Here is a 12,734-nt window from a genome sequence, read left to right as displayed (position 1 = left end):
TTTCACTTAGGGAGATATAAAACTAAAAGTAACAAATGAATAAACATCAAAACAAACAAAAACTCACAGACACAGACAACAATATGGTGGTTATCAGAGGGAAAGGGGATGGAAGGTTAACAAAGGGTAAGGGTGTCAAATATATGGTTTCAGAAGATTTGACTTTGGGTGGTGGGCATGCAATGCTACATATAGTTGATGTATCAGAGAATTCTGTACCTGAAACATATATAATTTTATTAACCAATGCCACCCCAGTAAGTTTAATTTTTTTAAAAGTATGTTCTGAACATTAAAAAGTTATGTAGTTAAATTCTATACTAAAAAAGATCTATGGGGACAGAGAACATGATCTTGTTGCTTTATAATATATATATTACACATAATATATAGTATCTATTCTCTATTGGTGCATATGTAATTTTATGTATAATCTACACTGAGAGAAAGATGCAAACTGACCATACCTTTGTGACACCCATCAGCCAATCAGGTGTGAGTATGCAAATTAACCCAACAAAGATGGTGGGTTAATTTGCATATGCAGGCACCGAGTGGCCGGGGTGGGGCAGGACACAGGCGTTCACACCACCCCAGCCGCTCTGGGCCTCTGGGCAGCGTGGGAAGGCGGAAAGGGGCCTCCGGATCGGAACAAAGGTAGAAAGGAAGCTCTGGGCTGGAGCGAAGGCGGTGCCAGCAGCCATGGGAAGGAAGGCCCATTCTTGCACAAATCTTCGTGCATCAGGCCTCTAGTTATATAATAATACTATATTACAATCTAATGTTTTTCTAATATTACATTGTTTTACTTATTTCATAGGCTTATAATAACAAATCATATATTATTCTCTTTATCTTCATAAGGTATGTAAATCAATCTTTCCATAGCCCCCTGCATCAAGCAGGTATAACAGTGTGAAATATATTTCACATAAACAGAATGATTCATCTTCAGAAGAAGTGCATTAAGAATTATTATTCCAAAACATTTGTTCACAGACCTATAAACATGGGATCATGAATGTTTTGTTTTTATATTTTTATTGATTTCAGAGAGAGGAAGGGAGAGGGAGAGATAGAAACATCAACAATGACAGAAAATCACTGATCAGCTGCCTCCTACACACCTTCTACTGAGGATCCAGCCTGCAACCAGGGCAAGTGCCCTGACAGGGAATCGAAAACTGACCACCTGGTTCATAGGTTGATGCTCAACCACTAAGCCACACCAGCCATTGATCTATAATGGGTGAAGAGACCAGGAGGAAAGGGAAAGGGAAAGGGGACAGGCAAGGAGAAGACATAAAAATATGAAATATATTCTGCTCTGAAGGAGGTACCAGGAAGATAAAACTACTTTAAGTTAGTAAACTGTGAGAGATGCTACAAAAGTAGTAGAAACAGTATGATAGTGTTAGGTGGTAGCTCAGAGTTGAAGGCCAAGGGCATCACATTGCAACTCCAAACATTGATAAAGGTGTTATACTTTCTATTAAGGGAGAATGTACCTGGGAGAGATGAAAGGCTTCTGTGTTACTTAGGTAAGGACATGAAAAGGTACATTCATACTATGCATTTATATTTGACTGGTTGTACTTCTACTAAAGTATTTTATAGGTTCTAGGAAGATATAATTATTGTAATAGCAATATGTCAAATAATGATAGAGCATTAAGAACTGGATCCAAGGGTTGGCAGGCTTAAAAGGACCAGATAATTAACATTTTAGGTTTTGCAGGCAGCACAGTGGTTAAGGCAAATACTCAATTCTGCCATTTGGGCACAAGAGTAGCCATACACAACACATACACCAAGGAGAGGACTGTGTGCCAATATTTAACTCAGAAAAGCTGGCTGATTTGGCCTATGGGAGACAGCTTGCTGACCCGTGGCTTATCCTACACATTTTTTTTTAAATTACCAATTCGGTGGACACCTGTAGGGAAAACTGCTATCTTAAAACTCCCAAATTCACAGAATATATAAAGTGAATTCAGAAGAAAGTTTACAAGTGTGAGGGCACATCTGAAATGGTTTCCTTTTATTTAGATACTAGAGGCCCGGTGCACGAATTTGTGCACCAATGGGGTCCCTTGGCCTGGCCTGCACTATCGGGCTGAAACTGGCTCTCCGACATCCCCTGAGGGGTCCTGGACTGTGAGAGGGCACAGGCCAGGCTGAGGGACCACTGGTGCATGATTGGGGCCGGGGAGGGATGTGGGAGGTTGGCCAGCCAGGGGAGCGAGGGGAGGAGAATGGACCACAGGAGGACTCCAGGTTGTGTCCGGCCCGTCTCGCTCAGTCCTGATCGGCCAGATTCCAGCAGCAAGCTAACCTATCGGTAGGAGCATCTGCCCCCTGGTGGTCAGTGCACATCATAGCAAGCGATTAAGCAGCCTTAGCATATCATTAGCATATTACACTTTGATTGGTTGACTGGACGACCAGACACTTAGCATATTAGGCTTTTATTATATAGGATTAATAGGACAGTGGGATGTAAATCTTTGTCGTCTTGTTACTACAGCTGAAGGCTACCTAGATTTCCTACTTCCTCTATGAATGAAAAGAGGTCTGAGAACTAAAGTGATCACTGACTGACAAGTCTTAATTACCAGATGAAAAATAACCAAACATGACTCATAGTAATTCTAACAATACTCCCGGTCCTGTAAAATTACACAATCCTAATAGGATAAAGATTCTGTCCTACAACGTTCTGATTTACTTCTAATCTCTAACAACCTCTTTTCTGAATGCAATGGGTGGTTCCCAAAAGTAGAGCACATAATAAGGGTAAGCATAGCTATTAGAAATGTTAACGGAAGGATAAGTACTATCTGATACCTCCCTCTCTTTTCAGCAGTAAAATATCTAAACTATAAGGAGTAATTATAAAATTAGGTAATTACAAAATCACCTACCACTGGTGAATATAATTTAAACATGAAGATTTAAAATTTTATCCTTATACTTACATCTATAAATACCACCACCACTATATAACAATAAAGTGTGCTTTGGTACTATATAATAAATTGTGTTGTTTTAATGTCAGAACATTAACTGTGGTCTCTTACGCAGCTGGAAATAATTTGAGTGCTATTGTTCTGTAAATCTTTATACAGTAATTTCAGTTATAAATTGCCATTATACCCACTGAACACACTTTTGAATAGTCTGTGATCAATTTTTGAGATTATATTTGCTCAATTTGGAAAAATCTAAGTCATTGTGTGACCCACTCACAGAACTTAATAGAAAACAATGAAAAAAAAAAATAGTTTGGAATATTGATAACTAGCAAAATTTGAAACTTTAGTTTACATAAATGATTACAGGAAATATTGTGGTTATTAAAGGTCCAAGAGAATATTTTTCAGAGACCATTCTGTAAGTCACAGCTCAAAATAAAATAGAACTTAAAAAACAAAAGCTCACCACCCATGCAATTTTAGCATTTTCAATTTTATTTTCAGTACAGTTGAGGCAACACAATGTTATATGGGACTACACTGATCCCAGAAAGCAATTCTTTTATCCTCACCGAGGACAGTTTTCCACTGAGAGAAATATCAATGTGAAAGGAAAGTATTGACTGGTTGTCTCCCATCTGGGGATTGAACCCAGAACCTAGGTAAGTGCTTTGACCAGGAATTGAACCCCCCATCCTTTGCTGCACAGGACGATGCTGCAACCAACTGAGCCACCTGGTCAGGGCCAGAAAGCAAATTTTTATATCACACTTTTCAAGGCAAAGCCCAGAATAAATCCAATTTGTTATTCATATACAAAGCTAATTTAATAGATTAACATATACCCCTGCTTTGAAAAATCCCCTATATAATCTTGCAAGGAAATCTGTATTATACTGTTTTCTCTCCACACAAAACTCACCCCTATTTGGAAAACTGGGGGCTAAAAGCAGTAAAAATTAACCAATTCAAAATGACTGCGTCTATCTTATCAGAAACCCTACCAGCAGCTGGAGGAAATGCCGAGGAGACTAGGACTTAGTATAACACTAAGGAATCTAATTATAATTTAAACAGATCTTGTTTTAGGAAAAGGTGAAGTTAAACTCAAGAAAACTTCAAGAGGCACAAACACTAGGGGGCAGCATCAAGCTGTCGGGTCAGACTGGGCACTTCTAAACTTTAAGCTGAAGTTTTTAATGAGAATTTTATATTTAATGAAAGATGACTTTAAAGGTTTGTGAAATTTGTTATAAAGGAATAAACTAGTTTCCTGTTTTGATTGCCTATACTGCTTTTCCTTTTTCTACTGCGTCCTGTTTTTCCTCTTGTGATGATCAAAATGCACTAGTGACAATGCCCTTTTGATATAAAACAACACGAACCCATGGTATTTATTCCATTCGTAAGGTAGGCACTACATAGACAAGGGCTGACATTTTTATCCAAAGTACTTCTCTGGGCTAATGCTACATTTGTGGTGTACCCAACATTTTTTAAAACTTGATTAAAAAGCTTGACAACCAAGCTTTGATTTCACTGAGTCACGTGCTGTGAACATGTGGCAGGAGGCTGTGGAGAAAGTGCCCCTCAAGGATTTTAGTCTGGCAGGGTAAAGAGGATGTGTTTACGGAATTTTAAGTTAGAAAATGCAAGAGGCAGAAAAAAATTCTATGGGTTATTGCAAGAGTAAGAGAATGGAAACAGAAGGACAACTACCCCGCGGAGGCCCAGTACAGACCATTAAGCCTCCCTCTGGGGGAACCAAGTACCAGGGGGGAAACAAAGGAGTCCCTCAGCCATGAAAGAACTGAGATGAATGAAGTAGCCCTTTGGTTCCTATGTCATTTAATGGTCACAGGAAACCCATGAGGGAGGATTTTTTTAGTACTTCCAAGTTCACATACAGAAAGATTAAGATAACCAAACTAGGTAATGATGGGCCAGGGTGTGAAACCTTAAGTCTTACTCCAAAGCTGAGGGAAGGAGGGAATAGAATAGGATAACTTCTCTTTAAAAGCAAATTATCATTCCCATTGAGTAATTTCCCTTGTATATACCACCTATGGCCTATATTCTCCATAAGTCAGTTACCCCCACAGTAGTACTAGAGTAGTAGTACTTGCATAGGAAACTTGAAGCCTCTTAAAATACTTCAAATTAGGATCAGCGGTTCTCAACCTGTGGGTCGCGACCCCTTTGGCGGTCGAACGACCCTTTCACAGGGGTCGCCGAAGACCATCCTGCATATCAGATATTTTCATGGCGGTTCATCACAGTAGCAACATGACAGTTATGAAGTAGCAACGGAAATAATTTTATGGTTGGGTCACAACATGAGGAACTGTAAAGGGCCAGAAGGTTGAGAACCACTGAATTAGGTGCTCAAAAAAGGTGAAGACCTGCATTTCGTCTTTAAGCTGTTGGGAGAGTGACTATGACTTGTTAACAGGAAGTACCGGGCGACATGTAGCATATTGTCGCTTCCGCCTCATGAGAAAGCCCCTCTTGCACAGGGCTTCTCGCTCGACCAGGGGCCCGGGCATTGAATGCAGGTTTGTCAACGCTGACAGGGAAGAAAACCACTTTTCTTTTAATGAACCTCTGAAACTTAGTTCTTCATTTATGACTATAAGCAAAAAATCACAGGACCTGACAGTGATCACTAGAAATCAAATGAACTCCTGGAAGATCACTGACAGCCCTTGATGTACGTGTGCAATTGGCCATTAGACCTGCCGCTTCTGTTCATGCTTCCCGGGCACATGCATCACTTCCTCAAATGTAACAGCCATGATTCTATTTCAGCACCACCGGGTCTGCTGTAGCCCTAGGCGTTTTGTACATTTAAAAACATCGTTCGTGGTTCATCCCTCAAAAAAAAAAGAAAAAAAGAGAGTTTGAGAAGCCCCTGCAGGCGGCCACTGTTTCGTCTGCGGTCCGAGGACCCAGGACCCAGGTACCGACACAATGTACTCCTCTCCCGCCCAGCGCAGGCCGCGCGGGCAGGGCCGGGCCTGGACCGTCTGGTCGGGGGCCCCAGGGTCTTGGACGAGGGACAGAGAACATTCAAGATTTCTGCAAAAATAATCATGATTTGAGCAAAAATAGTCAGACGTGTGCGACAGGAAGTCCTCCTACTATAAAGCAGCCCCAACCTTCGGCCTTGGGTGGTCCCCCCGACAATAACCACGTGCCACCGGCCACCGGAACCCAGTCTCCAGGCCGGGTCCCCGCGAAGGGCCGGTGCCGGGCGGAACCAGCGGGCCGGGCCGGGCCGGGAGGCGTTGCGTGAGCTCAGAAAGGCTGCAGAGCCGCTCGACCTTCCCCTTTTCTACAAGACGCCGTGCTCTGCAGTCACTCCACGCGCTCCCGGGCCCTGGGGCGCGGGGGGCAGCCTCCTCCCCTCCTCGCCGGGCGCGGGGCGGCCATGCGGGCGGCGCCCACGTGAACCCGCAGGAGCCGGCGGGAGGCCGTCCACGTCACGGCCCTGCGCCCCGCGGGCCGCCGGCTCAGCCGGGGAACCCGGGGTTGGGGGGCCCGGAGAGCGACATAAGGCGGGCAGGTCCCCAGATCCGGGGAGGGGTCCCCGGGGGCCCCCACCCCCTGCCCCGCCGGGCCTAGGGCGCTCGGGCCGAGGCGCTCGGAGGAACAAAGCCGGGCTGCGGCCCCCCGCCCCGGGCCCCAGGGACTCCGAGTCCCCGGCCCCAGGGACCCCGCAGGCCTCGGGGTGACGCCCCGGCGGCCCGGCGGCGGCTCCGGGGGGAACAAGTCCCCGCGAGGCCTCCCGCGGTCCCGGCGCCGAGGCCGCGTCCGTTAGCCTCCCGGGGCCGGAACTGCGGGGCCCCGGCTGCACCCCGGCCCCCCCCCCCCCCGGGCCCGGCAGACACGGGGGGACGGGAGGGAGGTCGGGGGACGGGGAGGGAGCACGGAGCGCCGGATGCCATCTGCCTTCACCCCGCCGAGACCCGCCCGCCCGCGCCCCCCGCGCGCAGCCCCCCAACCGCCGCCCGCCCAGCGGCCCCTCCCGGCGCCGAGGAGGCTCCGTGGGGCGCGGGTCCCTCCCGCCCGCGAGGCCCAGGCCGCCGCCCGCCCCGCGCGCACACGAGGGCCGCGGCGCCCCACGCGCTGCCCCACGCGCCCCGCCAGCTCGCCGCCGCCGCCCGCGCCGCCGCGGAGACCCCGCGCCCGGCCCCCGAGGTCCCGCCGCCGCGATGCCCCGGGCCCGGGCTCCCGGGCCGCCCGGCCGTGGCGGGCTCGCCGGCTCCGCCGCGCTCGGGGCCGGTTCTGGGGGAGGGAATGTAAACAAATCGGGGTTTTATAGTTACCTCACCCTCGAGTGCCGTGTGCATCTCCTCTCCGCTCGGTACCAAAAGCCCGGCGGCGCCCCGGCGCGTATTCACAGCGCCCGCTGCGCCAGCGGCGCACGGAGCCCAGCCGGCCCCTGCGCAGCCGCGCCCCGCCCGCCCCTGCGCGCTGCGCTCCCGGCGTAACGCGCCCCGGCCGCTCAGGGCGCTGCGCTCCCGGCGTAACGCGCCCCGGCCGCTCAGGCGCAGCGCTGCTGGCGGAGGGCCCGGCGGGACGGAGTCTACGCCAACGGCGCAGCGGGGCTCGGCGCTCGTTTTGTTCCGAGAAAGGAGGACGCGGAGGAGTTGGGCGGCCAACGGCGCATGCGTGGGGCCCCCTCTGCCGCCCGCCAGCCTTTCCCCCGGGTTTGCACGTCGGTTGCAGTGGCCTTGGGGGCGGGGGGTGGGGTGGTGGGGGGGCGGGTGAGTCATGCCCCCCCCCCCCCCGGAGCGCAGATCCTTTATGCAAAAGGGTTCAGCTTGACAAATGAGGGTGTTTATCTACGGGAATTAAAATGATCTTTGCGTCTCAGGGCAAAAAGCGAATATTCATTTGGTCCTAGGTGCGAGGTCTGTTGCATAGTGCCCGTCCCCCCCCCCCCCCCCCCATCCCATCATTTCTCCTAAATCGGCCTTCGGAGCCTCAAAGACAAGGTTGGGTGCAGAGAGCGTGTGACGCACTTGGAAAATCCTTGAGGCCTTTGACAACCTTCCAAGCTGTTCGGTCACACCCCACCAATGGCAGCAGTTCCCGACCCAGCGTGCAACGCCAGGGACCCAGCTACCCAGCTGCATCCTGTTCATTCTTGCTCCCATTCCTCCGCTCACCCGGACTGCCGCCTGGCAGGCCTCCTCCCTCCCCTCCCCTCCCCTTGAGCAAGTCAAGGCCCATCCGTCCCTCCAAGGTGGCTCTGGGCACCTTGGCTTAGTGCAGCGGTTCTCAACCTGTGGGTCGCGACCCTTTTGGGGGTCGAATGGCCCTTTCACAGGGGTCGCCTAAGACCATCGGAAAACACATATATAATTACATATTGTTTTTGTGGCTCATCACTATGCTTCAATTATGTTCAGTTTGTAACAATGAAAATACATCCTGCACATCAGATATTTACATGACGATTAATAACTAACAAAATTACAGTTATGAAGTCGCAACGAAAATAATGTTATGGTTGGGGGTCACCACAACATGAGGAACTGTATTAAAGGGTCACGGCATTAGGAAGGTTGAGAACCACTGCCTTAGCGCCTCTGCTCTGCCCCCTGGCACCTCCTGCACCTCCATGGCGAGGCCTGTCTGCGTTCTGCCTGGTGCCCGGTTCTGCATGCAGCCAGCACTGACTTCACAGCGTCCTGGGGGTGCCTTGTTGGTGTCCAGTAGAGTGGGTAACCTGTCATCCATAGTCACAGCAAGCTTTGCTGTGTGCCGGGCACTTCCCAAGCACGTTACATGCCCATGCATGTTGTCCTCCACAGCGAGGTGGCTATTATTGTCCTACCCCGCAAGGAAACCGAGGCTCAGGAAGCAGGGGAACTGCCCGAGATCACAGAACAGGGAGGGAGGGAACTGGGATCCAGCACCCTTAGCATGGCTCCCGGTTCTTGCTGCGCTGGAAGTCTGCCTCGGTGAAGGAAGGGTGTTGGACCTGGTTTTGTTTCTCTACAAGGACCATCGTCCAGATGCTTAGTCAACGCCTCCTGACGGCCAGGACGCCAAGCTGCTCGGGCCCTTTTCTGCTGGTTCGGAAAAGCTTCCTTCCCATCAGTTCCCATGGCTGCTCCTAGCAAGGGGAGAAGGCCTGAGGTGGGCGGGGGGGGGGGGGGGGGGGGGGGGTGAGCACGAGGCCTCCTTTCAAGTCTCACCACTATCACTCCCCGGGGGACAGTGACCATGATCCTCAGACTCATGGATCAAGTAAGGGAATCAGTCTAAATTTATGCTAAATCTAAGGCTTAGATTTAATAACATAAAAACTAAAAGTCTGTAGATTGCATAAAATCAATACAGTACACATACTATATTTCGATCAATACCGTACATCTTTTGGGCCCAAAGCATCAAATGCTCCCAAATGACTGTGATATTTTAAGGCGCATAATTATTCTATTGAAGGCATTAGTATCACCTTCAAGACACTGTATATGCAATATCTGTCTTCTGAAGACCAGTGAGACAAAGCACTTACGTCCCTCCCATTCGAGGGCATCCACCTTGATGTTTAGCGCTGTATTTACAAGGCTACTGTTCAGCTGGCTCAGGTGCAGATGAACTGATGGGTCAAATATTGAAGTGCTCCATACATGTTAGGCAGCGGCTGCAGCTCCCACTGGAATTGCCCGAGGATTCCCACCCCGGTACCCCCCTTTCTCTGGGGGTTCCCCAGACCTCCCACACTGCAGGAACCAAAGGCTCAGGTGGAAACCCGGAGGGCCCCACTCTTATAAAGACTCCCCATTCTAATTGGCTGTCACCTATGCTTTCCTGGTTGTTATCTATTTTTAGTCTTATCCCTGCATAAAACGAGGGTAAGCTATTTGAAAACAGATCTGTCTCCTTATCACTTTATACATGCGGATTAGGGGAGGGCTCAGAACAGAATGGCCGGGCAGGGTAAGTGATCGAGCTGCAAACTAGTACAGTTACATTTCCTAGTGGGAATAAGTTTCAGGCAACGACCTGAAGGCTTACTCAGCAGTTGCTGCTGAGCTAAACCATGCGGAGTACAGCAGAAATATCACTGCAGTGTATACTTTATCTTTATCTTACATACAAGACGTGTCAGGGAACAGAATTTTTAATATGTCAGAATCATAGGACTTCTAAAGGGGTCGGACAGGAAGCTCATCTGAACGGATGCCCTGCGACTGCAGAGAGCGTTGGATGACATGTGAACTGGTTGCCTTTCCTTCCTGCTGCTTATTCACCAGCTTCGGTCACAGCTTTACTTGGCAAACCTAAAACTCCCCGAGGCAGGGCAGAATACATCCCCTGGCTGTTTTCATCTCTCGGGATTAGAAAAGAGCCTGCTACAATAAGTAAAGCAAATAAGAACCTCATGCCTCAATCTTTGGATGAAACTAAAGAAAGTCCATGTCATAACTTGTTTTTTTTCCTCTACTAGAGGAGAAGATTGTCATCATTCACAGCAAAGTTAAGAGCCTTTAATTAAATGTATAAAGAACATGACTGATTCTAAGAAATCAGATCTTTCTAAGTCAATTATTCTTTCCATAAATCAAGCTTAGTAATAACCAAAGATTAAAAAAAATAAATAAAAACTCCTTAACTTCATGTTCGATTTAAACTGATTTTCACATGGCCAAAAAAGTTCAGTTCAGACGAGGTTATGATTAGAGGCAAGCGTAACAAGAAAGACTAAATTATATTAATATACAGCCCTGAGGTGATGGGTAGTAATTACCAGAAATAGGTGTTAAAAGATTGGGAAAAGAAGACCTGGGGAATATGTTCTAAACATAGGCCTCGCCCAGCTGGTGTTGCTCAGTGGTCGAGCATCCATCCATGAACCAAGAGGTCATGGTTCGATTCCCGGGTTGTGGGCTCATGCAGGAGGCAGCGGATGGATGTTGTTTCTCTCTCATCTATGTTTCTATCTTTCTATCCCTCTCCCTTCCTCTCTCTCTAGAAGAATCAATTAAAACACACACACACACACAGAACATTTAAACATAGGCCTCAGAATTAACTACCTGATCACTTTTAGAGACCGTATTTCCAGCCTGGAAATTGAAGGCGCCAGCTCTAGGTCTGAAGGCAGAGAAATGTGCAAGATACATCCCAGGCCTGTGTTTTGAGGCCTGTGGTACTGTAAGACAGGTAACATGTCACACCCACAGTCAGGAGGGGAATGGGGCCCATTGGGCAGTTCTTTTCTGACCCCTTGAGAAGTTATGGCCCCACCGTCTCATCTAAAGACTTGCCATTCCTGGCCCCGGCCAGGATGCTCAGTTGGTTAGAGCATCATCCCCATAGGCTACGGTTGCTGGTTGCTGGTTCGATCCCCAGTCAGGGCACATACCCTGACCAACCAGTGAATGTATAGATAAGTGAAACAACAAATCAGTGTCTCTCTCTGTCGAATCAATAAGTAAAAATAAAAATAAGAAGACTTGCCCTTCCTAAAATGAAGATACCTAGGCCTCAAGAGCTTGAGCTTGTGTATGGCAGTTCAGATCACAGGAACTGACAAGGCCACTGTCTTCCACGGGCCTGCGGCTTTGCTGAGGGTACAGGAGGGCAGGGAGAGAGGCACTGCCCCACCCTGTGAGAGAGAGACCAGTGTGACTGATCTGCCTGTCAAGTGAGACCGCGCTGAGTTTAAGCAACAAAATGAGTTTCAGGCTATCTGAGTTTCAGGCTGTCTGCAGAAACAAAAATAGATTGGAGAAATGAAACAATTAAAACAACACTTCAAGCGGCTCCCCAGCCCTGGGAGAAAAGTTAACTTCTATGTGACTTGCTTCGATGATGCTAGCGTTAGTCGAGCCAAGCCCCTTACTTTCAACGCATCCTAATGCAATCCAAAGGCCTTGACCGCCAGACATCCCTGCTGGAAGAAAGACGACAGGGAGAGGCTTGCGGCCTCCGATTCACCAGGACAAATCCTTTCAAAACCAGCCGTGAGCCCCAGCGCAGGAGGAAGAGGAGGCCCGCTCAGGAGAAGGAAGAGAGGCCGGAAGCTCCGAGCTGGAGCCAGGGAAACAGGCCACACATTAGCCTCTGTGTCGGTGCCCGGAACCCCAACCCTGCACTGTGCTCACCAATCCCTGGGAATCCCCACATTTAGAACTTTATTCCCGGGCCTCGCAACCCAAGGCAGTTGGACCCTGAGGGGAGTTACCACCGTTTTATTATTTGTTTAAACTGCGGTGAGAGCATTGCTTTCAGGTCTTTTCTGAAGAGGAGGCTTTAAGAAGGGAGATCACCTGGATTTCTCACAGCCGTGCAAAGGGACAGAGGGGAGACCAGGCACATAGCGGACTGCTCCGTGGGCGCCTAGCCCGCCGTGGCCGCCGTGGCCGCCGTGGCCGCTCACAGGGACTAAATGAGGAGCAGGAGGCTTGGTACGCAGCCCCCAGCACCAATCCTGGGGCCTCGAGGCCAACCAGTGGGGATGCAGCAGAAACAACTTTCCGAACCTTAACTTCCAGTCCAAAGGAACAGAAACAAAGGGACATTGATATCCACATGAATAATGCAAATTTGTGGGTGGTTACACTTTAAAGCAGCGGTTCTCAACCTGTGGGTTGCGACCCCTTTGGCGGTCGAACGACCCTTTCACAGGGGTCGCCTAAGACCATCCTGCATATCAGACATTTACATGACGATTCATAACAGTAGCAACACTACAGTTATGAAGTAGCAACGAAAATAATTTTATGGTTGGGTCAC

General features: G+C 48.9%; 1 protein-coding gene across 4 annotated transcripts in view; it reads right to left on the bottom strand.

The window, feature by feature from the left end:
* Nucleotides 1-12,734, bottom strand: part of SLC39A10 (solute carrier family 39 member 10) — a 104,218-nt gene that overhangs the window by 27,737 nt on the left and 63,747 nt on the right. The window contains exon 1 of one of the 4 annotated variants that reach the window (XM_081095594.1): nucleotides 7,304-7,450. The exons of 1 other annotated variant lie outside the window; for it this stretch is intronic. Coding sequence is in view for 1 of the 3 variants with exons in the window: in XM_081095592.1 (XP_080951718.1) it covers nucleotides 7,309-7,327 (19 nt within the window). In the remaining 2 variants the exon portion in view is untranslated. Of the gene's footprint in view, nucleotides 1-7,303; nucleotides 7,451-12,734 lie in introns of those variants that run through there. 2 more of the 4 variants (XM_081095592.1, XM_081095596.1) reach the window with 2 other exon arrangements.

Source organism: Myotis nattereri, assembly GCF_964212035.1.
Source record: "Myotis nattereri genome assembly, chromosome: 7".
In the NCBI taxonomy this organism is placed as follows: Eukaryota; Metazoa; Chordata; class Mammalia; order Chiroptera; family Vespertilionidae; genus Myotis; species Myotis nattereri.
Note: the sequence above shows the minus strand (reverse complement) of the source record. Positions and strands in the feature narration are given on the sequence as shown.